This window comes from Netta rufina (genome assembly GCF_964035555.1).
Source record: "Netta rufina genome assembly, chromosome: 7".
In the NCBI taxonomy this organism is placed as follows: Eukaryota; Metazoa; Chordata; class Aves; order Anseriformes; family Anatidae; genus Netta; species Netta rufina.
In genome coordinates, this window is record NC_140130.1 from 20,815,961 (window position 1) to 20,841,960 (window position 26,000).

General features: G+C 37.2%; 2 protein-coding genes across 8 annotated transcripts in view; one reads left to right on the forward strand and one right to left on the reverse strand.

The window, feature by feature from the left end:
- The first annotated feature begins 285 nt into the window (after positions 1 to 285).
- On the forward strand, positions 286 to 14,923 carry NOC3L (NOC3 like DNA replication regulator). Its single transcript, XM_084290414.1, has 21 exons — positions 286 to 334; positions 1,056 to 1,263; positions 1,669 to 1,792; positions 3,338 to 3,495; positions 3,628 to 3,687; positions 4,779 to 4,909; positions 5,613 to 5,774; positions 6,437 to 6,530; positions 6,742 to 6,917; positions 7,124 to 7,252; positions 7,720 to 7,851; positions 8,208 to 8,288; positions 8,582 to 8,682; positions 9,120 to 9,192; positions 9,270 to 9,333; positions 9,423 to 9,494; positions 10,386 to 10,567; positions 10,802 to 10,930; positions 11,575 to 11,672; positions 12,526 to 12,610; positions 14,324 to 14,923. The coding sequence occupies exons 1-21, from the start codon at positions 326 to 328 to the stop codon at positions 14,441 to 14,443; spliced, it is 2,388 nt and encodes a 795-aa protein (XP_084146540.1). The 5' UTR covers positions 286 to 325; the 3' UTR covers positions 14,444 to 14,923.
- The window catches only part of PLCE1 (phospholipase C epsilon 1), a 161,708-nt gene continuing 149,716 nt past the window's right edge, over positions 14,009 to 26,000 (reverse strand). For 6 of the 7 annotated variants that reach the window (XM_084290413.1, XM_084290411.1, XM_084290410.1 and 3 more), the window contains 6 exons: positions 25,754 to 25,882; positions 24,802 to 25,011; positions 22,886 to 23,047; positions 22,501 to 22,719; positions 21,159 to 21,375; positions 15,776 to 20,235 (listed from right to left, as the gene is read on the reverse strand). In XM_084290413.1, coding sequence (XP_084146539.1) covers positions 21,193 to 21,375; positions 22,501 to 22,719; positions 22,886 to 23,047; positions 24,802 to 25,011; positions 25,754 to 25,882 — 903 coding nt within the window. In that variant the 3' untranslated portion in view covers positions 15,776 to 20,235; positions 21,159 to 21,192. Of the gene's footprint in view, positions 14,214 to 15,775; positions 20,236 to 21,158; positions 21,376 to 22,500; positions 22,720 to 22,885; positions 23,048 to 24,801; positions 25,012 to 25,753; positions 25,883 to 26,000 lie in introns of those variants that run through there. The other variant, XM_084290408.1, reaches the window with a different exon arrangement.

Sequence of the window (26,000 nt, forward strand, 5' to 3'; positions counted from 1 at the left end):
CCACTAGTAACACTTCCTGTGTAAATAAAACTTACACCAGACGTGCGCCGTCGTTTTTTTTTATTATCACAGGACTTTTATTATTACTATTTTATTATCATCTGTTACCTTTGAGTAAGTGGAGCCTCCGTGCCGTATTTCCTCATGAAAAAAGGCGGCGGAGCTACCACGCGGCCCTGCCTCTCCTCACAGGGCCGGCATGAGCCGGGCCCGCGCGGCCTCCGCCGCCAGGGGCCGCTGTGGCCGGGGCGCCGCGGGGAGGCCCCGCCTCGGCCCGAAGCTTCCGTTGCCCGTCGCCGGCATCGCACGCGCCGGGGCTGCCGCCATGAAGCCGGTAGGAGGCTGTGGGGCGGGATGGCGGGGCGGGGGCTGCTTCCCCCACCCCGGGGCGCTGAGGAGCTGTGGTGTGAAGCGGGGGGGGGGCAGCGCCGAATCTCAGCGGGGCTGCCCGGGCTGAGGCGCGGAGGGAGGGAGAAGCGGCTGAGCCCGGCGGGGGCCGCAGCCGAAAAGTCCTCGGTCGGAGCCCACGGACCGCGCCCCTCAGCGCTGCCCCTTCCCCGCCCTGAGGCTTTGGCGCGGGGCTGCCTCCCTCTGGGCGCTGGGGCCGAGCCTGGCACGCGCGGTGCGGCGGCACCCGGGCGGGGCCCTGCGCTGCAGCGGGACGCTGGCCAGAGCTGCAGCCCCCTGACAGGAGCCCCGGGCCCGACTGCGCTGGAGAAAGGAGGCAGGGTGCTTGGGAGCAGAGCTGTGCCCGAGCAAGTTATTTACCGTGCTTGGAGCGTTCGTGTCTGCTTTGTGACTGAACGGGGGGTGGGCACGGGGCTTGCGGGTTGTCAAAGACTGGTTCCATAAAACGTTCTTAACGCCTCTCTTACCGTAAATTTAATGCAGTTGAGGTAAATTTCGAGCTAAGCAATGATACCGTTTGAAAGAAACAACTTATTCAGCACTGGTAGAAGCACAGACTTAATGAGAGCAGAAGTAACAACGTTAAATTTCACACAGGCTGTGATGTGAGAGCGTCAGTTACATGTAGTTTTCTGTTTGTTTCCCAGAGAAAAAACACAAAGCGAGTTCCAAGCTTTCGGAAGTTACTGAGAACTAGTCAACTAAAACTTGACAACAAGTTAAAGAATAAGCAGTACAAGCAGCAGAGTACTGCTAAGAAGTATCGAAAAGAACAAAAGAAACTTAGGCAGGCTGTCAGAGATGCTGTCTGTAGAAAGCCTTTTCCATTGGAGGAATACAAGAAAAAACATGTTGGTAAGTGTTTGTTCAAATTTGTTTCTGCAAAGAAAAGGTGCAAGTGTTATCAGTAGTCTGCCATTAGTCATTGTAAAATTATGTTTCAGGAAAATGATGTTTTATTTGCTGTGCACAGTATGCTTGCTGTTTTTGTTTAAAGGAAAGAAAGGGAAGTTAAGGAAAATGTAGCTGTTGTGACAAGATCTGACAGTTGGAGATGGTAGAAATGTGTTTGCTCTAATCATTATGGAATGTCACAATAAAGGGGCAATTTTCTGGGGTAACGTGAATGTGCGCATGAAAGTTGAGGAGATCAAAGTTGAAGTAAGGTATAAAATGATCTCTCAGGTGTAGGCAGCATTAGGTTTTGAAGCGTGAATATATGTACAGGATCTGAGTTTGTACACATCATCTCTGAAATAGCTGAAAAACGGGAAGAAGAGGAAGATGATGCACTTCCATTGGACATGATGGATGAAGATGACTTGAAATTAATGGAAGATTTGGCTCAAAAAGCATCATTCTTAACCAGGGATATTTCTTCTACGTGAGTATTATTGTGATGTCTGCTTTTTTAGTAATTCAGCTCTGTTGGGTTAATATAGAATATAACATATTTATGAGGAGGTCACTTTCAGTCTGGTGTTCCTTTGCAGTTCTAGTATTTAGTTTGTTGGTAAGTTCCGTGTTTGTGTAGCGATGTATATCAGTACATTTGCCTGCTCATCTTCAGGATGCTGTTTCTGCAGTGTTCGTTCTTTTAAGGTCCCTGACTCCAGGACAGGTATCATGCCTCAAACTGAAAAAAAATATATATAATCTGTATACCAGGGCCCCAGTTCTCCTTGCTTGCTGCTGTAGTCCTTCATGGCAGAACTGCTCAGGGCTAAGTGTTCAGCGAGCTTCAGCTGTGCCAGGTTAGCTGCTCATGCAATGGAAAGTACAGTGGGAGAGAGGCAGATAAAACAGCGGTCTGGCCTATCTGAGAGGCTGTGCTGAGATTCTAATAGCTTCTGTTTTGTAATTCTTTGTTTTACTTAATCTTTTTCAATTTGTTTGTTTTTTTTTCTTCATATTTTAGGGCAGAAATTATGTTTCTGTTTAACTTTATCTGATTTGTCCACTGTTGCCATACTTGGAAGGGTCCCTTGAGTACCTTATGGCTACATGAATGTGAGCTGTGCCATCTCAAAAACCATCAGCTAGCAATAGGTTTTCCAAATGTCTGGTGTGACCCAGAATTTCCCTTGTTTTCTAACAAGCTGTGTTTTCTTTTATGTGGAACAGATCAGTCACAGGTGTAAAGTTGCTGTGCTCGTTGAGTAGGATTTGAGCACATTGTAAATGTTTGATCTGCACAGGGACAGCAAAGCAGAGCCTGGTGCTGACCTTACAATGCATGTGTAAGGTGGCCGTGTGATATAAAACTACTTTGGATACAAGTGATTTTACTTCCTGAAGCCTACCAGTCTCTGGAATGCAGGGCTTTAAGAGTCCTTCACAGCTCCATAGTTGAAAACACTGCCTCTAAAAAGACCAAAAGCACTGTTCCTATTAAAAATGACTAGTTGACTCCCTTCGAGAATGTGATTTGTAATCCCTGGCTTTTAGCTTATGAATAAGATAAACAGATAACACACTTCGTAGGTGTATGTGCACTATAAGAGGTTACAACTTTTAATTAATTTTTGTAAATCCAAAATCAATGCGAGCATTTTGCGTGTGTGTGTTTATACTCGTGCAAATGTTTCAATATTCACCAAGTAAGTTTGTTGACTTGCTAGATTAAATAAATCTCATTTTGTCTTTGCTCATCTCACATTTTAATTTTCTCTATAAAAAAGGGTAGGAAGTACTGTATTGTCTTGAATTCAAAGATTCTATGTAAATCCATATTGACATCATTTGATTGAGTGGTGACAGGTGCTGCCAGACTGAACACACTTGAACATTCCACTTGATATTGATTCCAGTATGATCAGCCATTATTTGTTCTTCTAGGTCTGGACACCTAATTCAGCTAGTATACTGTCATACATGCTTCATCTCTAGTTAGATGGTTAAGTGACTTAATTTACCTTGTATTTTCCAGTGAACCTGTTCACATCAAGAAACGAAAACACGAAAGTGTGATTGAAAAATACGAGAAGATGCCAAGACGCATGAAGACAGAACCAGAAAAAGAACTTATCCATCTTCTCCCCATCAAAGACAAAGGTGGCATTATTCCCCAAACCATGGAAAAGCCAGGTAAGACTTGGGTTTTAGAATCAGTATTTACAAAATATTCAAAATATTTATTGCAAAAATCAAAATATTTATTTTTTTCAGAATTCCCCAGTGTTTATCACATGCTTGACCATAGACACTCTGTTTTTGCAGTTCTCAATGTCGAAGAAGATGAAGAAGAAGAAGATGCAGAAGAAACAGAGGTAGCAGAGGGTAATAAAGCATCATATTTATTTATATATTTTTTTGCCAGATCACTGCCAGTCCATTGCTGTTCCCAAAGGAAGTTTGTAATTTAAATGAATTTTGTTTAGGGTGTTTTTGAATATATTAATTACCATGCTACCCCCAAAGCATAACAGCAAGACAGAGTTTGCTTTCTTACCTGCTAGGATCCCAGGACCTGAGGGAACAGTTCTCTACAGCTGGCTTCAGAACTGCCCTTCCTTTAAGATTATTTTGATTTTCATGTGGAACTAGTATCATTATTTTATTAGATAATTGTATAATATTTAGCGATGTAATTATACAGTATAACATTTGTTATAATACAACGTTAACATAAAGTTCTTTGTATTAGTTGTGTCATCTTAGCTAGTGAGAAAGGAAATTTTAGTCCTAAGAAATATATGCTGTGGTTCTGGTTTGGTTATTTTGAGGTAATTGTGAAATGCAGTTCAGGACATGAACTTGCATAGGATTTTGAAAATACATTGTCTTGGATATTTTTTTATTTAACATCAAACATCAAGATAGCAGGAGATTTAGATTTTGGGTTGCAGTTTGCTATCCAGTTAATGGTCATATTCAAATAACAGTTCTGGAGCTATTTCTGGGTTGTTACTCTTTAAAGGTAATGTGAAGTTGAGGAAGGACATAGTGATAGCAAACTAATACTCAGAAAATGCATATATCAATTGTATTTTTAAAAGAAAAAGTGAGTGGTGAAAAATTTGCTCCAGATTGCAGGGCACTGCAGTTTCTTGGCAGAGTTGCAATCGTATGCTGAGTTTATATGTTATCATTGTACTTGGGGAATAATATTTACAGATTCAAAAATATTTGGTCCATTTCTTTTTGCATGCATGAGATTGAGAAGTGGAGGAAGAATTAAGCTCTGGGTTACTACATGCTCTAGCAGAGTCATTCTTAAAACTGCTTTTCCCATGGAACTGCATGTGGTATTGTTGCATGGGGGTTATAGCCTCTCTGAAGTGCAGTGTCTCGAACTGTAGTTTGCAATATGGTGTTTGTTAGTGGCTTCCCCAGTGACCCTTCTTTTTAACTCATACATACTGTGATAGACTTCAGTGAAGAACCCCTGCCTGTTCTCACACCCGAGGAAATGGCTGCTCAAAGGAAAAGAAAGCTGCAGGAAAGGAAGATGCACATTGCTGCCTTAGCATCTGCCATTCTCTCTGATCCAGACAACAATGTAGGTAGCTCTTATTTAACATGCACGTCTGTATGCCTGTGTTGTGCAGTAAGTCAATAGATAAAGATCAAAAGTGACCAAGTAATAGTGAAAGTGGAAAAATACATCAGTATAAGGAGGGAAAACCTCAGTGTTGCATTGCTCACAAAGGACTGCAAACAGTGAAAGTGTTGGTATAGTTTGGTACAAAGGATTTGAATCAAGTGAAGGTCCGGATAACTGTATTTGCTCTGTTCAGGAGCATCTATCCTGAATACTAGTGGGCATCAGTTTAATAATACTAGTGGTTATAGGTTTAATAATGTCTGTGGTATTTCCTATCCAAACTGTTGTTCCTTAAGCATAACCCCTATTACAGCTCAGATTTCAGGGTTGTATATAGAAGGTTTTCAGTGTCTCAGAATATGCAAATAAAAAAAAATTGCTATAATTGTATTTAAGTTTGTAATGGTATGATAGTTTGAAATTCTCAAACTACTGAATTCCCAAATTATCCATTTTAACGGGTTATCTAGCATTTCTTGGTTCCTTATGCAGTGCTAAATAGAGTCTGAGTAGCTACTCAGTTAATTGCTTTTCTTCTTTTAGTGTTTAAAAATGAGGCACGTTTCCTGTGGCAAGCTTGCTGAAGTGTACATTGTACTTGTTAATTGGTTTAAAGGGTGATTTCCAGCTGATTTCATCAGCCTCTTTTTTAAATCAGATTAAAAAGTTGAAGGAATTGCGTGCTATGCTGATGGAACAGGATCCTAACGTGGCTGTGATTGTTCGGAAGTTGGTCATGGTTTCTCTGATGGAGATATTCAAAGATATTGTGCCTTCTTACAGAATTCGGCCTCTGACTGAAGCAGAAAAGGCTACTAAGGTGAAATACCAAGTTTTTCTATCTTTTTTAGGGTTTTGAGCAAAAGGTAACAAATACACAAGTACGTAAGGAAATTATGAAACTGTGACATTTCTGGTGTGTTTGTTTTGAACCTTTAATTCTTACAGACCTCCTCTGATAACCAGGTGACATTCTGATGGTAATGGAGGAAAATAGTATTATACATTTAGTATACCAAACCTGTATGACTTTGATCATAATAAACCTTTTATGTCACACTGAGAGAGCTGGAAAAAAGTGAATTAGACAGCATTGTCACCTCGCTGGCACAGATTTCTGTGAAATGCGTTCGTAATTTGCTGAACAAATTCAGAATAACTTGTTTTCTGGTGCTTGTTTGTAAGTAGTTTTTTAGGTGTTTTGAATATAGGCAGTGTGGTTTAGTCATGGCTCTAAAATAACATCTTGTTCCAAATTTCACTTTAGTCCCTGTAAATGAAATAATCCTAGTTGGAAAAGGCCCTCTGAGCACAAGAATATATATAGAAATATTTTATTTTTAATACATTTCCAGTAATGCCTGTACCTAAGAAGAAAAGAACTTCTTAGATATTTGATATATATATATTTTTTTAATGCACCACTGGCTAATTTCAGTCTTCAGCTCTCCAAACAAAATTTCACTTCTGTTATGTTTACAGGTTAAAAAAGAAACTCAGAAACTGAGAGAATTTGAAGAAGGCCTTGTAAGCCAGTATAAATTTTACTTGGAAAATCTGGAACAAACTATTAAAGGTACAGTCGAGACTTCCTGTTTTTTGAAGTAAATGCAAAATTTTTTTCAGCATCAGAGTTTACCTCCTCTGACTGAATCAAACCACACCTGTCTTCCATGCAAGTAGTATTTTACATAATTGTAAAAATGCCTTCAGTAACAAAAAATGTGAATATGTAGAAGATCCCCTACGTTTTGAACAGTAATTACTAAAAATGTTGTTTTGTGCAGATTGGAAACAAAGGAAGTTGAAGAAAAGCAATGTCATCTCATTAAAAGCATATAAAGGTTTAGCAGAGATTGCAGTGAAGTGTCTATGTGAGCTGCTTGTGGCCTTACCCCACTTCAACTTCCACAATAACATCATTGTTCTCATTGTACCACTGATGAATGATACATCAAAAACGGTAAGTGATTTTCTGACTAGGAGAAGAGTTCTTGTTTTGCTTGAAAAAATAATTTATTTCTGAGCTTTATTCCATATCTTGTGGCCACATCTTTTCACTGTTTTTACAGGCTGCATCCACTTTCTGATTAGCAAATAGCATCAGTATTATCAGTTACCTGTTGTCGTGGATTTGACTTAATAGAAAAATTTGAATTGACCTTTCAGATTTCTGAAATGTGCTGTGAGGCAGTTCAGAAGCTCTTTAAACAAGACAAGTTGGGCAGTGCTTCACTCGGTGTGGTTAAGGTCATTTCTGGCCTTGTGAAGGGTAGAAGTTACAACGTCAGACCTGAGGTAAGAGTCTTTATGTTGTACTCCACAATTTTCTTCTGTCAGTGGTTTAAAAAATATCTGAAAGTTAGAAGTAGTGCAGCTGCTGGCTATGGACAAGCAGAATTTTGTCATTCTGCCAGAACACAGAGGAATATTAGGAATGGTCTGAGCCAGAAGGGGTTAGAAAGAGAGATATGGGGCAGGGGAAAAAACACTGGGAGGAAAGGAGCAGATCCCAGCAGAGACATGGATTAAATCAAGCAGGAAGACTTGAAGTGTGAGGCAAGTGAAGGAATGGATAGAAGTTAACATTGCTGGGGAAGGAACTGGGAACAGAGATGAGTGATACAGATGGGAAGGAATATGAGGGGTGTAAACAGAAGAATCTGTGACTAGCGAAGCACACAAGCTAGTATGGAATTCAGAATTTCTTCTCCATTCCTTTGTTGTGGGTTACTTTTCATTTTATTTTTATTTTTTTACCATAGGTGTTAAAAGTTTTCCTTCACTTAAGAATTAAGGAAGTAGAATTAAAGAAAGATTCTGAAGACATTGCACCAAAGAAAAAGTTTATGACTTTCAAAGAGAAAAGAAAAAATCTTTCAAGAATGCAGAGAAAGGTATGAGTTGTGCTTCCTAATGCTCTACTTCAGTGGCTTTATGTAGGAAATTGTTCTAACAATTGTACTTCTGTTGCTGTTGTTAACTCTCAGCATCAGTGATTAGTGTTTGCATTACACTGGAAACATTTACAAGGTTTTTTGTTCTCTTCCTTGTGTTGATTGTCTTTGGGGCATTGGTGGTGAAGGAATAAACCTCAGTTGGTTACCCTGTAACATCACAGGATGACTGAAGTGCTCACCAAGCACGGAAGATTTGGTTACTGGGTATCTTTGGAACCTGAAAATCAAGGCTGGTTGGAAACATTTCGTCTGCTGGAATATTTGTTTACTTAAAATTAACTTTATGTTTTCAGTGGAAAAAAGCAGAAGAGAAGCTGGAAAGAGAACTTTTGGAAGCAGAAGCTTCAGAAAGTAAAGAGAAGAAACTGAAGCTGGTAAGTAGTTTGAAATTACTTTCCAATTTTTGCAAAGTAGGATCTCCTAATCCCTTTGTAACCAAGAGTCTCCCCTCCATCCCAGACTGTCAGCATTCCACACCTCTAGATGATGTTGGCAGCTCACAGACATTTAGCCTGTGCCAGAAGTCAAGATTTTAGCAAGCAGAGCCTTTTCAGTGTACCCAGGAACAGAGTACAATAGTACTATGTGCATTTTCAGTGGAATTTTAAGTGAACTAGAAATGTCTGTTTTTCATGACTACTTATTTATTTTGTTTTCTTCCCTTCAGCACACAGAAACCTTGAATGTTGTATTTCTAACATACTTTAGAATCTTAAAGAAAGCTCAGAAGTCTCCACTTTTGCCAGCTGTCCTAGAAGGTCTTGCAAAGTAAGAGCTAAATTCAACTTTTTGTATTTGTTAGAAAAGGCATAAGGTGCTTAAAGGACTTGTGACTCTCCTAAGCAGTGAGAGAAGACTGTCTCTGTTGAATTTGAATTCTATGCTGAACTCAACCTCTTCTAAAAACATTTCAATGTGATGTGAAATTGCCACAACAACACTGATGTGATGCAAACCCAGCAGGGTAGGATGTGATTACCTCATTTTGTCTGATTACTTCCTGAAGAACCTGAGCATGTCTCTAGTGCTATCGAGGAGCTGTGATTAGCAGTTGGGGGCTGAATTGTCTGTGTATGGGAAGACGACAGATGTTCAGAATTTGATTTAGCTCTGCTTTTAAGGTGTGGATTTTAGCAATTCAAAATGCTTTGAGATTAGTTTGCAGGCAATATCTCTAGCTTAAAAATAAATCTCTTTGATTAAAGGTTTGCCCACCTCATAAATGTGGAGTTTTTTGATGACCTGTTGATTGTTCTTCATTCTCTCATTGCATCTGGGGTAAGTAGAGTTTTGTTGTCTTAAAGTTTTCTTAAAATTAGCTTCTTTTGTGTACTGAATCAGTTTTTTATTCTTAGGACTTAAGCTATCGGGACAGTCTTCATTGCGTTCTCAGTGCTTTTCATATACTCTCTGGTCAAGGTAAGAGATCTTTTAAAAAAAACAAATACTTCAGTTTAATATCATCTGATAAATTGAGTGAACATTTTTATTTGGGATTATGTTGATAGGTGATGTTCTTAATATTGATCCGATGAAATTCTACACACATCTTTACAAGACGCTGTTCAGCCTACATGCAGGTAACTCCTGATTATTACTTGTGTCATCTAACTACATAATGTTTATTCTGCTTGTTTGGTGTTATAACCTTAATATGATGTTAACAAACTACAGTTATTTTAAGATATCCGAGTTCTGAAAAGGGTGCAGTCTTTTTTAACTTAGTTTTTCTCAAGTCGCACATTGTGCTATTGCAATAGAAATACCAGGATTATTATTGCAATACATGTTAATAGGTTCTAACTATGTCATTTCATTAGTGAATGCCGAGTATGGGATCTTGGATAAGCATTTGTCCTGTCCTTATCTTAAGTTTTTTTCTCTTAATAGAGAAAAATCTCTTAATTTTTCAACATTTAAAAAATATTTTCTAATTTAGACTCTGTTTTCTAAAATCTTATTTTATATTTCTGATTTTCTAATTTTATAATTAACCTAAAATTTCTAATCATTCTGAGGCTGAATAGTTATGAAAAAAGTTACTCATAAAGTTTGGAATTCATATTTTAATGAGCTTCACGAGTTGGTATTGACTGAGGATGAAGGATTGAGGAAAAAAATTGTACTGTTCTGGATGGGCAAAAGTGTACATCTGTCACTATTTAACAGTTTATAAAAGATGATGCAAAGAGTGCATGTAAGGTTAAAACACTAACTGCTATTTAGACTTTTTGATGGAATAAGTATTTTCTTAGACAGGAGCACAGAAGCAATGATACATTTTTTCTGTTCAAAGCTGTTTTTACCAAAAAGGAATAAGTGTTCGTGCCTGTATCACATTAGTGCTGTGTTAGAACCTTTTGGACTTCCATGCTATTTCTCAGGTTCTGGTGTACAGTCAGTAGCAGAGTATCTAGTTTTATGTTCCTTGACATGATTATTCACTCCTTGTATGAAATTCTGCTTTTCAGGCACTACCAACGATGACATAAAGATTGTGCTCCAGTGCCTGGATGTCATGCTTGCAAAGCGGAGAAAGCAAGTTTCCCAGCAGCGAGCTCTCGCTTTCCTAAAGCGACTTTCCACACTTGCTCTTCATGTACTTCCAAACTGCAGTGTTGGGATCTTGGCAACAAACAGGGTATTAATGCAAGTAAGTTTTAGTTGGTGGATTTTTTTAGCTTACTGGTTGTAGGCTATTTTTTGACAAATTGATTTTATGCAAAATATTTTGAAGCATCTTAAGCAAGAATGATGAAGACAGAGCATCCTTAAATATGTGTTCTTAAAGGCTGAATAACGTGGAATGAATCCTGGACTTCAGTTAACTGTGTGTTATAGTTGGATGTGTAGTATCAGCAACTCAGTCCATTTCTTTGTGTTCTAGACATTCCCAAAGATGGACCTCTTACTAGACAACGAATCTCAAGGCAGTGGAGTTTATCTCCCAGAACTTGATGAACCAGAGCATTGCAACGCCCAGAACACAGCTCTGTGGGAGCTGCATTTACTACAGGTTAGTGAGTAGCTGCATGATTTGGGAATGTGAGCAGTAGATACCTTCTAACAAATAGAGAACAGAACTCTTCAGGCTTATCAATCAAATCTGGCCCACGTGAACCTATTCCCTACAGAGAGGAACTGCAGCACCGTAGTGTAGGGAAGGAACAAACTCAAAAGAGGGTGGTACACATCACCCGTGGATTTAGTCTGACTCAGTACCACACTGGGTCTTACAGCAGGTTGCCCACTAAGACTCCTTTGGAAGCTTTTTCAATCTGTTAAGTTCCCAGGTGATCTAGCCTTCCTAGTTGCTCTAGCAGGGAGCAGCTTACACCTCAGTCTGTCAATCCAGGCAGCGTTTAGGGTCTGGGGTTCAGGGAGGGTTTCCTCTGCCCTTTCTCCTGCCTACTCAGAGGAGTTATATTAACTGTAGATAATTTTGCTCACAGCATGACAGCTACTAGTGAATAAATATATGACTTAGGAGTTCTTATTCACTTAACCTTAGAAACTGACTGATTTTGGGGTGCTCAGTTTCTCTATCTAAAACAGGAAAGCCTCACATCTTACTGGAATCAAAATAAATGGAAGAATGCGTGGGTAGATACATTACCCCTTATCCCTCACTCATCTGTCTCCTTCCTTCCTTTCTTTCAGAGGCACTATCATCCAACAGTGCAGAAATTTGCAGCTCACCTTGCTGTTGGAGCTCCAGATGAAGGCTCAAGAGCTCTTCCGCTTGATTTGAGCCGAAGGTGAGCTATCAAAGGGTTCCCATCCCTGGAAGCATTTAAGGTCAGGCTGGATGGGGCTTCGGGCAACCTGGTCTGGTGGGAGGTTTCCCTGCCCATTGCAGGGGCGTTGGAATTAGATGATCTTTAAGGTCCCTTCCAACACAAACCATTCTGTGATTCTGTGATTCTGTTTGTAAAAATAGTGTCCTAGCAAATAGTGTGAGCAAAGTAGTTGCTCACACTGTATTAAAGGAACACCTAAGCTAATTACCCATAAAATTAAAAGGTTCTGTTCTTCAGAACTCACTTTCTTTATTCTTCTGCTAGCACAGAAAATCATCTGCTTTTTTTTTTGTATACATATTCTAATCTTTGGTTTTTAAATATCTTTTGAAGCTTGTTTCCAGGCTGTGACGGGAGTAAAAAATCTCAAAGTGCAGTATGCTTTCTTCCCATGGTGCAAAATATCTGGATTATTTTTTTGGACTTTTCAAAAGTGTTCCATGTCCCTTGAACCAAAGTACACATTTTGCAAATAAAGCATTGCTTGGTATGGGTTCCATGAGTCCACACCTCGTTATGTTAAGAACTAACTTTTGTTTTGAACCTGGTACCAGCATGCATCATTTAATGGCTCTTGGTTCTTGCTCTGGGAAATGACATATTTGTGACATATTTTACTTACCCTGTTTCACAGGGGTTGGCTTCGATTTGTTTCCAATTGATGTTCATTACTCTGAGGAGTTCACTTAAAGCAAGGCAGAACGGTATGAATGGTACAGGGGGACAAGCTGCTCTTGGTTTTGGTGGTATAGTATTTGCAAGTGTATCTAACAACATTTTTCTTTCCCTGTGGAAACTGATTTTGCTATAGGCCTGCTACAGAACTTTTTGAGGCATACAGTATAAAAGGAATGAACTTCAATCCTCCTGTTCCATCAGTAACACCCAGAAGAAAGGTACTGTCTATCCATGTCCTTTTTTTTGACCATGAGATGTACCAATACAATGAGTATTTGCAGGTTCTTTATGTGGTGCCCAGGCATTAAGCGCTCTCAGTTTGGCTTTCTGGTTTGTGTACTTTCTCAGTCAAGTATTTTTTAACATAAGATAGAACTGACTACAAAATAAGGAATAAAAGCTGTATGAATAGACCATCTCCTGTAGCATCAGCTAACATAGCAAGATGCATGTGGTATCTGTTTTACTTCACTTTTGCACTTTGCAGTGGTTCCTTGTAGATTTCTTGTCTGTTTCTGTACCAATAAATAAATGTTTGTTTAAAAAGCAGCAATAAAAAAAAATCAATAGCTGCCTCCCCAGTGTTGATAGTTGGCAGGACAGCTGGATTCTCTGAGCCTTTGATGCAGTACGTAGGACAATGATCCTTGTCAGTGTCAGTGTGTAGCTTTTTAAGTGCAAATTTGAACAAAGAGCTAATGTATGAAGAAGAGAAAGGGTGAACGCTTTTTAGATCTTCGGCATTGGATGTGTTCCACATGCCAACCTCCATTAAATGTTCAGTGAGCAGTGTGTCCTCTAACAAGAGGTAACTAATTCTCTTTCTTCCTAATGAAAACATTGTAACCCATTAACCTTGGTGGTGTCTTCACTTTTTAACTCAGTAATGTCAGCCTTCAGCACATTTTTTTTTCAATTTTAGAGAAGCAACTTCTGAAAATTTAGCTGCATGTAGTTATTCTGTCCTTTTATAATGACTTCTTGATACGTCTGTCCTGTTAGGACAGCAGCAGTTCTGATAGAACAAGGCTGGGACATCAGATAGGAAAGAGATTGGGTAGGACTTGAGTAAGGAAATATGTAAGCTCTTTATGGAGGCAGAAACAAAGGAAGAAAATAACAGAGAGAGCAAGCTGAGTTAGATGGTTATAATGGTTATGCCTGGGAAATTGGTTTGTGTTGCTTTAGTTTGAGTCAAACACTTTAACAAACTTTGGCAGTAACTTAAGTTTTACCCTGTCTGTCCTGCAGATTTTTCTGTCTTACTGCTCTTGTCTGTCAGCACCTCCCCCCTGCTGACAGAAGCTCTAAATTGGAGTTTTCTTTCCCTGTGTACTGCTAAAGAGGGGATCTCATTTGTCCTCAAGTGCATGAACTACTTGGCTATGTGAGTGTTAAAACTTTAACAGGGAGCTATAAATCATGTGCATGACCTTCCTCATCTGAGCACCAGGGAAGTGTGGAGGTTTCCAGGTCTGGCTTCAGCTGGAAGGAGTCTCCTGAGGCAGCAGGGCCAGGCCATTCCTTTCTCAGATTCTCAATCTACTGCTTGCATTATTGCTTTAACTCGTCTTTCAGTCAGAGATGCTTTATTTATTTTTGTAAGGTGTGTTGAACAGGAGCAGTGTATAAGCTTGTTCAAAGCTATGTGTAATAGGTATTACTATAGAAACCAGTTTACAACAAAACAGAACAAAAAAATCTTCACCAAAACCATGAGTATCTGAAGGACTGCAGGATATAAGACTTCTTTGCCATCAAAGTGAAACTTACCAGCAGGCCAGACCTCACTCAGTAGGCAGATAGTTCCACAGGTGTGGTCTAGGAGATAACCAGGGGCATGGAAGAGAAATAGGACTGATAATTAAAGATACCCATTGAAAACATTATACTGGCCTTGTTTATTAATGTAACTAATCTGTAATTTTCAGGATACATTCTCAAAAAAGGAATCATTTCTAAGTGAAGAGCTTCAACAACGCATCAGCAAGACTGTTATTCATGAAAATTTGGATTTTGCTAAACACTTAAAGGAATCATCGTTGTCATAAATGGATCTATCAATCATGTTCAGTTGGCTTCTTAATTATGGAGAAGGATTGGTTGAAAGAAATTTCCACTCATCGTAAAATGATTTTAAGTAGGCTTTTGTTTGAGTATACAAGAAAACAAAAAATAGTGGCAGTTTTTACAGTTACGAGGCCTTTCCAGGTAACCATCTAGTGTGTGTTCTCAGGGCTTGGGAACCACAATGAATAGTCGCATCAGTAATTAAAAAAAGATACAAAACCAAGTCATTTTAAAATTGTCTGAAACCATGCATTATAGTATTTTTGTTTATAAACTTTCTATTTTTTTGTAATAGAGTGTACATCTGTGTTTCTGAGAAAACATGGAGTTATGTTAATAAATAAATATTTTGGAAATTTTAACGTACTATTGAGTTCTTTGATGTTTAAGATACCTGCAGATTTGGAATATGTGTTGCCTTTTTTTCTGTTTCTTTCGATGTCTCCTAACCCTTTTTCATGTCTTGAAATTATTTTGCCTCTGGTGTTTGTTTTGTTTTGTTGTTTTTTTTGTTTTCCACTAAAACCTCAGTATTTATTAGCAAATTTGAGATTACAGAACTCCAGTTCTGCACTATCCTCACAATTGGCAACTCTACAACAGTATCTTCAGTAAACCACCACTATCAAGAATATTGGATAAATTCAAGGTAAGAATTTTAAATCTTTTTAATCTTGGAAGTAATTTTCTCTCCATTACACAAATATTAGTTGTCTGGTGTTTCAGAATCCACTTTCAGCTGTGTGTTTGCTTTGCAAAACAGTAAGTAAAATATATTAAATAAGTGAAGAATGATAACTGGTTTTCTATGGATTCCATTCTGTTGGGCGGTGTAGTGGGCTGACCTGGCTGACAGCTAATATGTGCTGTAGCATTTAGTCTATGATGTGATAATGTACCTGTGTAAGTTTTTCAAAGCTTTTGTTTAAGTCACTAACCTCTTTACAATAAGTATAAAATACTACTTTTTCTCTAGGGCATTTAATTCTTTATCCTGATTTATGGTTCTCAGCTTCTTTTATTATATTTTATTCATTTTGATATTATATGTATTTTTAGTGTTAATCAGAATTGTGGACCAAATTCCAAGTGGTTAAACGTAAATTGCAAACATTTTTTCAATGGTCATCTATCCATTAATGGGTTAGAAAATACGTATTTTACTACGGGGATTACAAGACGTAATACTGATGGTAATACACATTTCTGTCTGTTCAGGTTGCCATTTCCGTAGTTTTTGTGTAGTTCTAAATAGCTGTTAAGTGATTGCAAATACGGATGTGACATACATTCTGAAAAATTCTAGGGGCACCATTAGCCAATACTTTGTCAGTTCAGGAAGGCAAAAGTAAAGAGTCAACATCTTAAAACATTATTATTTTTTTGCAACATATACAAATACAAGTTTATTCTTCAAGTAAGCAGAGAGAAAATAGGTGGAAAGTCACTTTTAAAACTGTTAATTTTACATAGTTTCCAGGCAATCTAAAGACTGGCACATAGTGATGCTGCATTGTTAGAATACTTTGATAGGCTCTTAGAGGAAGATGAGTGTACAACCAATTAGTAAATGATTCTGAAATATTTGATATGAGTATCAAAGCAAAATCTATTCACTGCTATTTATTTCTGTGTTTAATTTGCTAACTCTGACAAATGTATATTGTAGTTACAAAATATTTATCACAGACAGGAAAAAAAACACTCCACCATTGTTACATTTAGCTGGCTACCCTAAAAGTAAACTGAGTTTTATAGTGGAGTAGTAACAGCCAGTGATTAAAAAACAAATGTTACCTGAAGCTTAGTAGCATTCAAAGAGCTAGAGCAGAATGGGCAGTTCAGTTTCAGAAGCTGCAAATTCAACATTTCACTGAAATGTAAACCTACCAGCAAGTTCTTTTTTAAAGACAAACCATTAATTTAAGAGAATGTGTTCTTGACATATTTAGGCATGTCCATGTTAAAGTAAGTCTTTATTCTTGAAAGCATGTGATTTGCAGAAGCAGACCGCTTTGAAAAGATGCCCATTGAGATCTTTCATCTAGTAATATTCAATAGCATCAATAAAAAATAAAAATATGACTAGGTTTTGAAAGTTAAAATAGCATTTCGGATTCTTCTAACTGTTAAACTTGAACATACAAATAGGAAGCCCTTCAGACCTCCTGGAATGCCCTGGTTCCTGAAAATTGAGTAGTATTGCAGTGAGGTCAGGGTCCTGGACTTCTGTCCTATCTAGTCATAGCACTGCAGGCAGCACTGACTATGCAAGGAAAGTAAAAGACGCTGGTAGAAAAGTAACAGTGGTTTTAAAATAGTATCAAAGAAAATACTTCCGTATGGCCAAAATGCAACAGAGTGAGATTTCCACCTGTAAACTGTTCACTGTTGGTCCTGCTACCACTCAGAGGCTGCTTCTGTCTGGAAGGTGTTGATTATTTACATTCCTTGCTTTCAGACTTAATCCTGGAAGCTGCTTCCTGTATATAGTTTGTAATGTGAAAATAAATGTATTTTCCTAATTGATGTCCACATCCAGCCAAAAGCACAGAAAGGGACAAAGTTATTTTGTCAGCCTTGTCAGAGGAATGTGTGGACAAATATTCCTGTAGGAAGAAACTCATCTGTGACTAAGTAGAATAAAGTTTCCTGTTAGAATTAATAACTCAGCATATTAAATCTATTTAACTGGACTTTCTTAAAAGTTAACAAAAACGCAAACCTATTTAATGCTTCAAGTTTTCATTTCAACATTTTTCATTAGTAGGATATTTGGAACCAGCACAAATGGAAGGATACTCTTCATTTCCAACTGCACCAAAAATGAACCACATTTCAACAGCAAAAAAAAACAAAACAAGAAAACAACAAAAACAACAACTAACACACAATTCACTCTTGTGCTTACCAAGCTTTCTGTAACTTGAGATTGTGATATGTATACATTATTTTTCACTGGAAAATACATGTAATATACTGGAACAGTTTAGTTAGCCTTACAAAGTTATAGATGCCTATATGCTGGTTAAGACTTTTCATAATAGAAAGCCAAATATTTTATTCCGTTTCACTGTGACAAACAGCAGCAAAAGCAGCTTTAGACCTTGACTGATGAGTAACTTACATTAATAAAATTCTCCCACAACTAGAGAATTACTGTATTAGCAGACATGGTATATAAAAGTGCTGTTTTTAAATTGCCACTAGACTTTAGGCTAGTGTTTACAATTGTGACATGGTTACTGTTACCCCTTAATTTCCTAAGTGTTGTTTTTTGTTTGTTTTTTTTTTTTTAAATCTATGTGACAGAAAAGCAATAGTGGCTGATGACGTGGCTGTAACAACTTCCAATGTTGGAGCAAGCATGTATTCCAAAGTACTGTGAAAGTAAAAGTGACGGTAAGAATTTTATTTTCAATGTTGCGGAATATTTAAAAAAAAAAAAAAAAAAAAAAAAAAGAACAAAAAACGCCAATCAGGTAAGGACAAACTCTATAGGAAAGTATTATTTCTAAAATAATAGAAAAAAAAAGTGGTGCATTACTGCTACTGTGTCAAAATAATAGAATGAAATTAACATTAAAAAAAACCTGTTGCACTGGTTGAGTTGTGCAGTAGGTTATTTCCCAGTCATTTCAGAGTATTTCAAAGCAAACTAGGCTTATAAAACTAGGGATAATTTGTACCTAACTTCTAACATATTTTTACACAGTATCATTCTTTCATCATGTGTGTACCAGGGGAGTGGGCAGGGGGAGAGTACAACTTACTCTTCTGGGGCTGTTTCTGTTGTTAAAATGGACAATACCTGAGTGGAGAGGCTGAGCCAGGAGCTGTTTGGGTTTTTGAATTGGATAAGGATTGCTGAAATGCAATTTGCTGGTTGGCTACATCAGTACTGAGCATGAGCAGTAGGAAGTGTGTGGCCTCTGGGAGGATGTGCTACAGGGAAATTTGACCAAGTCTGTGGCTGTTTTTCTTGAAAGTTGGGAATGACCTCCAGGGGGCACTTGTTGCTTTGGTAATGGCTAATTTGCAGGAATTCTCTGTTGCGTATAGTCAGACTCAAAAGAATCTGATGAGAGAATGTAGGTTCTGCCTGCTCGTTTGTTAGTCAGTTAATGACTTCGCTTTCTTTTGGTTTGTTTTCTAATTATGGGGGGTGGAGATTGTTGTCTCAGGTATACTATCTGTAACTTCTTTCCCTTCCATCCTTGTACTGTCAAAAGTGAACATTATTTTAGTTGTACTGTAGTTTTATCCTTTGCCTGATGCAGCTTCTCCCTGAGGAGCAGCATTTTTTTTTGTGCTTGAGTGCTAAAGTTGGTGTGCAAGCTCTGATTGCATGAACTAGTCTCTCTATGCATGGCTTCCTTAATTTAGTCACACCAAGTAACTCAACGTGGTTCAGGGGTTGCTGTAGGGAGACAAAACGTGCAGAGCAATTTATTCAACACAGATAAACTTCATATGGGAAATCAAAGAGATGGGTGATTTCAGCAGTTGTTTCATTTGTGCCCCTTTAACTTAGCATGGATTATTTTAACTAATTAGGCACATTAATAACTCCTATGGAGAAAAAAAAAATGACAACCATAACTAACTTAAATATCAAAACTTGATTTCAGCAAACATTAAACTTTATAGCAGTGGTTCTATGTAAACAAAAATGGCAGGAGTTATAGTGAAAGAGGCCATACTCTCTGGATTTAACAGGCAAGTAAAAAACAACTAGACATTTCCTGACTGTACGGAAAAATGTATTTTGAATTCATAATTTTGAAGTGTTAATTACATTTTTCAGCATATTGTTTGAGTTTGGTCAGTTTGGGGTATTAAAATTCTTGTGCTGAAAAGAAACAAGCATGACAGTTCAAACATTTTTTTCCTCTAAAGACAGAGAGAGGTGAAATTCTGCAGTTTCTAAAAAGGTAGTATATGATAAATATATTACACAATGACACATACTTTGGAACATGATAATAAATATTCTTTCTTTAAACACAAGCCTGGAAAACTAGAATTTATAAGAAGAAAACATTGTTCCTTGTCAAAGTATCACTACCAGGTAGATGCATTTAGCTACTGTACATTACTTTGTAGATAAACCATAAATAACTTTAGCATTTTGTGTATATTCACCAAAGTTAAACTGATAAGCCAAGGAAGTTACAGCATATTTAAATCTCTTTACAATCACTAAACACAGTGTTTAACAGGAATCTTTATGTAAAAGTGCATTATTTTAATATAATACACACAAAAGAACACTCTGGTTCTCTGCCTTCAGTTTCCCTGAAGGCAACTAACTAAAATAATATTTTGTTTAAAAGTGGGGGGAGAGGGTAATGACATGTTAGTTTACAACATACAGTCCAAGAAAAGTTCTCTGTCTATAAAGAATCTGCAGATGTGATAAAGAATCTGCAGATGTGAAGATACAGGGGAAGAGGGGAATCTTCCCATAGCTGACAGGCAGCTTTCCAATCTAGCATCTCATTTAGCATTCCCAAATTCTGGATGTTAATCCAGCAGCACTGCCTGGATTAAGCATCTAAAGCACAGGCCAAACAATTGCTGACCTGTTCAGACCACAGCAGATTCCGTCAAGGGAACTGCAGAAGGATTCAGTGTTGTTGTAAATTCCAGTTTTCAGAAAAATGAAAGAACAAATGCTGAAGAAGAGGGAATGTGATTGCAATTTATCCACAATCTACTTTGCTTTTCTTGAATTCAGTTTGTTGTGATGATTTAGGGTCTCCTTAGTCACCTAGAAGGAAGACAGCAAACGTGTCCATTCATAGCTGAAGTATTTTGCAAATGAACATATTATTTGAATTTTGTTAGTATGATGATTTAGCAATAGCATGACAGTCCATGTCAAAAAATGTTTCAATAGTGTAAGCAAGTGAAAAAGAAATACAATCTCCTTAAATTTACTTTATGTGAGATGGGTTTGATTATCGACACTGAACAGATTTATTCTTCATTTACAATGAGCTGTAGCTTCTCTGGTGATAGCTCAATGCTGTAATAGCACTATCCAAATATCTGGTTAGTGTAAATGAGTGGGCAAGTTAGATGTACTGCCTTTATATAAACGGTACAGTCTTCTGTTATGTTGTGCCTTTCAATGGTTATTTAAATCAAGTAAGAAGAAATTGAAGAGCTACAGAAAGGACAGTAAAAATGTTCAAACATTTCTGGCAAAAATTTTGCAGACAGAGTGACATTACCACTATAAACCTGTTTTAGCTAAAAAGGAGATCATGAATCTGACAGATTTTATTATATGCATGTAATGTAACAAGTAACAACCAAACCTCTACTGGATACTTTTGTTTACTTTGGCCAGCAGCAAAAGAATAACAGGACAGTGATAATTAAGCACAGGTAGTTGATTAAAATGCATACTGTAAAATCAATCAATATGCAACATTCTAGTTTTGTTTTATAAATGGGCAAAGAAGGTGAGTGAAACTCCAGTCTTCACACCATTCTGATTCACTGTATCTAATGCCCTAGTAAATAACTGGAGATTTTTGTGCCTGTGCACACCAATGAGTAAGGTTTTTAGGGTTCTGTCAGTCTCCCTTGTGCCTTTCTGTGGTTTAACCAAGTGCAACTTTGAAAAAAATATTCTGTAATTTATGTACTAAATTGATTCTAACTCTGAGCAATTATATCTCATACCTGAACAGACAGACCATGCTGTAGGCACTGGTGGTTACTGTTCCATAACGTCACTGAAGGTCAAACTGCATGCAGACCGTTCGTCCTTATTCTGGGGACTGTCTGGCAGGACTTGCAGAGGTGGTGATATAAATCCCCGATACTGCTTGCTTGACTTGGTTAACTTCTTGAGTTCACTGGTAAAGGAAATGCCTTTTCTTTTGTCATCTCGTGCTGCCTGTTAAAAAAAAAAAAAAAAAAAAAAAGCAAACAGATGACAGAAATAGTTTAGTAGGCTGTTAGCTATGAAAAACAGAATTTAACACGAAAACTTACAACATTTTTCTAAACTGGCATCCCTTTTGAAATTCAGTGAGGCTGTGCCAATGACATTGTTCTGATTGTTCTGACTAGATTAATTGAAAATTATGTATTGTCAAAGACTAAGAATATGTTGCAAATTTGGTATAAACTTGTATAAAACCTATGCTTATGACACATTTACTTTAAAGCAGCAATTTCCATGGACAGGTGGCATATGCTGGGAAGGAGACTGCAGTTCCTTCTCCCATTATCAGTCCTTCCATTTTCCAAAGCCCAAGGTAAAGCAACAGGACAACTTTTCCATTGGGCAGGAAAAAAGGGGACTGCATTTCAGTAGTTTTTAAGTTCTGTGCCTTCTGATAGTTCTGTCTGTCTTACTGTGGTGGGAAAGAAAAAAAAAAAAGAATCATGTTGCTGGGTGTAACTGATACAGTTTAGCAAAGAATGAAGGAGGCAGGGAGAAAACAGGAATCTGCTTTTTTGCTGCAGTCTATTATTCGCTCTGCTGCCTCCACCCAGCCTCATTCCAGTCCTGTAAAGATTTTAGGCATCTCCTGCAAGATTTTGTGTACCTCTTGGTATAAATCCTAATTGAATAAATACTGATACAAATGTGAGGTTGGGATACTGAGTCCCTCATACTAGCCAGTCATACAAGAGGTGGCAGTATGGCCCTGAAAGCATAGCAGCAAGAGGCTCTGCTTTGTTAAAAAAAAAAACCAAAAAAACACAACATACTATATTCAGACTTAAAACAATTGTTAGAGTCTTTTAAAGCAGCACCTCTGAACTCTTTTTTTTTTTTTTTTTTGCAGCCATATGTCTTATGGTGATGCAATTAGTTTGAGGGAAAAAAACGAACAACACCCCAAAACCTGCCAACTGTAGAACTGACAAAAGTCTGGAAACAAGCCTCTAGAAACAAAGTAAGTTAAAATCTCATTTAACAAGTCAGTGTCTCCCTCCTATGGAAGTATGTTCCCATTGAGCTGATTGTGTACCATCTATAAAACCTACAGCAAAGTATTTGATCTTTTACCTGAACCTGTTCTTTGAGTTTAAGGATAAATTTTCCTGCTCCCTTCCACTTGCTTTGGGCCTGAAACACACACTCCTGGTCAGAGAGAATTCTCTGAGATGGTTTAGATGTTGAGGACTTTTTGTTTGCTGGCTCTTTTGTCACCTCTTCCAAGAGGACATAATCGCTTGGATTTGGATTGCTCAGAATGCTGTAGGAATATTTTGCTTTACAAAGAGTCTATTTAAAAGCAGAAAGAAAAAGAAGGAAGAGAAAAAGGAGTCATTACTTCAGATGCAGTTTACTAGACAGATTCCTCAGCTAGTGACGAGAACAAAACCCACCTCTTGCATGAAATCAGCCCACACACTACAGAACCCGTTAATGAAAGTGGTGTGCTGTTTACCTGCTGTATGACATCCTGAGCTGTGCTAAAGCGGGGAGCTTTGATGACAGTGCGTGGTTGCTCTGGGGAGACATCGTGTACCTGAACAAAGAAACTGTCATCCTCAGAGGTGATGGTTACATCTTCCTTTGCTTCTTGAAAGACATTTCTCTCATTTAAATTCTAAAGGGAAAAAAAAAAAAGATCCAAATTCAAGTACTTCAAAGTGTAATTAATAACTGGTGGTCATAAAAAGTTTTCATTACATGAAAATCAATATTGCTCATAATTAATAGCTGTGTTTCTAAAATCGGTGTCTGAAGTACTGTTCATAGCAGGCAAGTAGTACTTAGGACCACAGTATGTAAAAATGAGTTCACTGCTCTCTGCAGAAGAGCTGAAAGGTACAGCTAATGCTTTCAGGTACTAGCATCACAGGCCAAAACCACAGCATAACTTTCATCCATGCTAACATAGATTTTATCCTGTGTTTTCTGAAAGACTGGAGTTCAAGCAGTGACACATTCATGGGTGAATATACTTAAAAAGTGTCGTAGTCAACTGAATTAAGTAAGCTACTATTTGTACAAACAAATGCCTTCTTTGTAATTTTGGTTCTAAACATTAGCAACAAAGGAAAACAAAATACTGACTTGTGTAATAGAATAGTAATTTGTTAAAATGAAGATTTAGCAAAAGGTCTGTTAAAACAAGCAGAGTTGAAAACACTTTATCTTATAAAATTTATCATATAATATAGCTGTGCATATTTTTTTTACTCTAAAGGATGCCTGAAGACTTTTCACGTAAATACTGTCTCTGTCATTTGTGTATGTAAACTCTGTGTATACAAACATATGTGTACATAAGTCGTCGTGTTCAGACTAAGCAATTACATGACATGCAGAGCTGGCCAAATTAAATACCTCTGAAAACTCGAACATTAAGTCTCCTAGTTTTTGTTTCTCACAAGTCTGGGCACTAGCATATATGTGAGCTGTGGATGTTTTGCCAATGGTTTAAACTAAAGTAATCTCTCCATCTTCCTACTTCAAATTAAAAGAAATCACCTATTTCATTATTTTAGACTATCATTGAAAAACTTAATATCTATTGAGGTTTTCAGAGTTCTTTAATAGTAAAATCCTTTCTAATTTTTCTGAATAAAAAAGTTGCTGACACTTAAACTGATTGGTAAGTGTAGTCTGGAGTTCTGCTATCTATGATCCTACTATTATTCTTCTTTATATTCTATATATAAATATATATTCTATATAAAAATATATATTAAATATAATATAATTTAAATATATTATATTTTAAAATATTATATATTATATTTAAATATAAAATATTAATAAAATATTTTAATAAATATAAATAAATAAATATTAAAATATTTCATATAAATATTAATATAACGAAATATAAAAATATAAATATATTTATATATTATACTTAAATATATTATATTTAAATATTATATTTAAAATATATTTAAAATATAATTAAATATAATATATATTATATATATATATACACACATATATATATGTAAAAATATATAAATATAATTCTCTATATAAAAATATATATATATTCTTCTTTATATTCTATAATGCCAAAATCTTTATTTACATGAAATTGGAATTATCATCAGTCAAAACAGTAAGCTCATGGTAATGCAGTTTTGAGTCAGTGATTAAACACCATGTAGCTGACATTAGAGCTTAGTGCTGCATAGGTACACTTACTTACTGACAGGTGCATGAAGTCCAGTTGTGCTCCCTCAGCATTATGTCTGTTTGTAAGTGGTGTACACAGTATTGACATTACTTGCCAAGTAGTGAAACAAACACCATGCGCTTTTGTTTCCTGGTCCTAACAGCTATTTTTAGCTACCCTTGTAAATAACAATTAATCTAAAACAGACTTACTTCCTCTCGGGTTTTAAAGATAATTCTTCCAACGTATCCTTCTTCTGGGAACCAGCTGTTCAAAAGCTGCACTAGCCCTTCTTCAGAACCAATTACTCTCTGGAATGGAGGTTTTCTGCATTCACTCTTTTCTTTAGATATAAAACTTTTCTCTTCCATCAGAAAATAGTCTGCAGCACATGATTCGGTGCCTTTTGTGGTAGCCAAGAGCTAAGACAGACCGCAATAAACACACAGCAATTAGAATGCTAAATATAAACACTGTATAATCAGTACTTATAAATGAATATGAATAAAGAAGCTTTAAGAATCGATAACTATTCTGATAATGTAGGCAAGATTTCTGATGTGCTATTTATTATTCAGATATTTTACTCGGGGGTAATGTACTGTTCTCTTTAGACTAGCCAAGCAGTTCAACTCTTCCAGACAAGGCAGTACTATTTAAGCTTACTTCTGTTCTGTTTGGCTGGCCAGACAATTTATTCATAATTCCAGGACAGTACAGTCTTTTCCCACTGCTGGAATAACAATCCCTGTTGAGTTAACTGGTTTTCCTACTCATGAACTTAGCCCTCTAACTTTTACTCTGTATTCCTAAGATGCTCAAGTTCAAAGACATGCACCGAAAAGTTTGCCTTTGTTCTGACAGCCCACTGACTCTGTCAGTCAGAAAGATTATTTTTCTCAGATGCCCAAACATTAAAATACTAATAGGGAATATGTTCTGAGTTCACAAACCGATTGTCTGAAGCCAAGATTTGGAAAAAAAATCACAGATATTCTGAGTTTGCAATGCAATTAATCCCATAGTAATAAATTTCTAAAGCAACTTACTGCGCTGAATGAACTACAACAATTCTTCATGTGAGACATGCAGGAAGATGCATGTTGAGAATTGAATCAGCCTGGATTCTTGCAATCAGAATGTGCAATTCAGTGGGCAGCTTACCTGCTGAAGAAGCTGTGCAGCTGTGGTCCCCACACTTATGTTAAAAACAGTGAAAGGCTCCGGGCCTGGAATTCCATGAATTGTCACTTTGTAAGGCACAGAGGCTTTCCTTTCACCTGTGCTAAACAACTGTTCAGACAATATTCAACAGGTTACTGATTGTTTTTACACAGGCATATGATTTTTAGGTTGCATTAAGAGAAACTGTACACAAATTGTAAGGAATTTAACAGAGGAAAGCTATCTA

Coding starts and splice junctions, on each gene's coding strand:
- NOC3L (XM_084290414.1), top strand. Junction 1,264..1,668: donor ATACAAGAAAAAACATGTTG/GTAAGTGTTTGT, acceptor TCTCTGAAATAG/CTGAAAAACGGGAAGAAGAG. Junction 3,688..4,778: donor AGAAACAGAGGTAGCAGAGG/GTAATAAAGCAT, acceptor ATACTGTGATAG/ACTTCAGTGAAGAACCCCTG.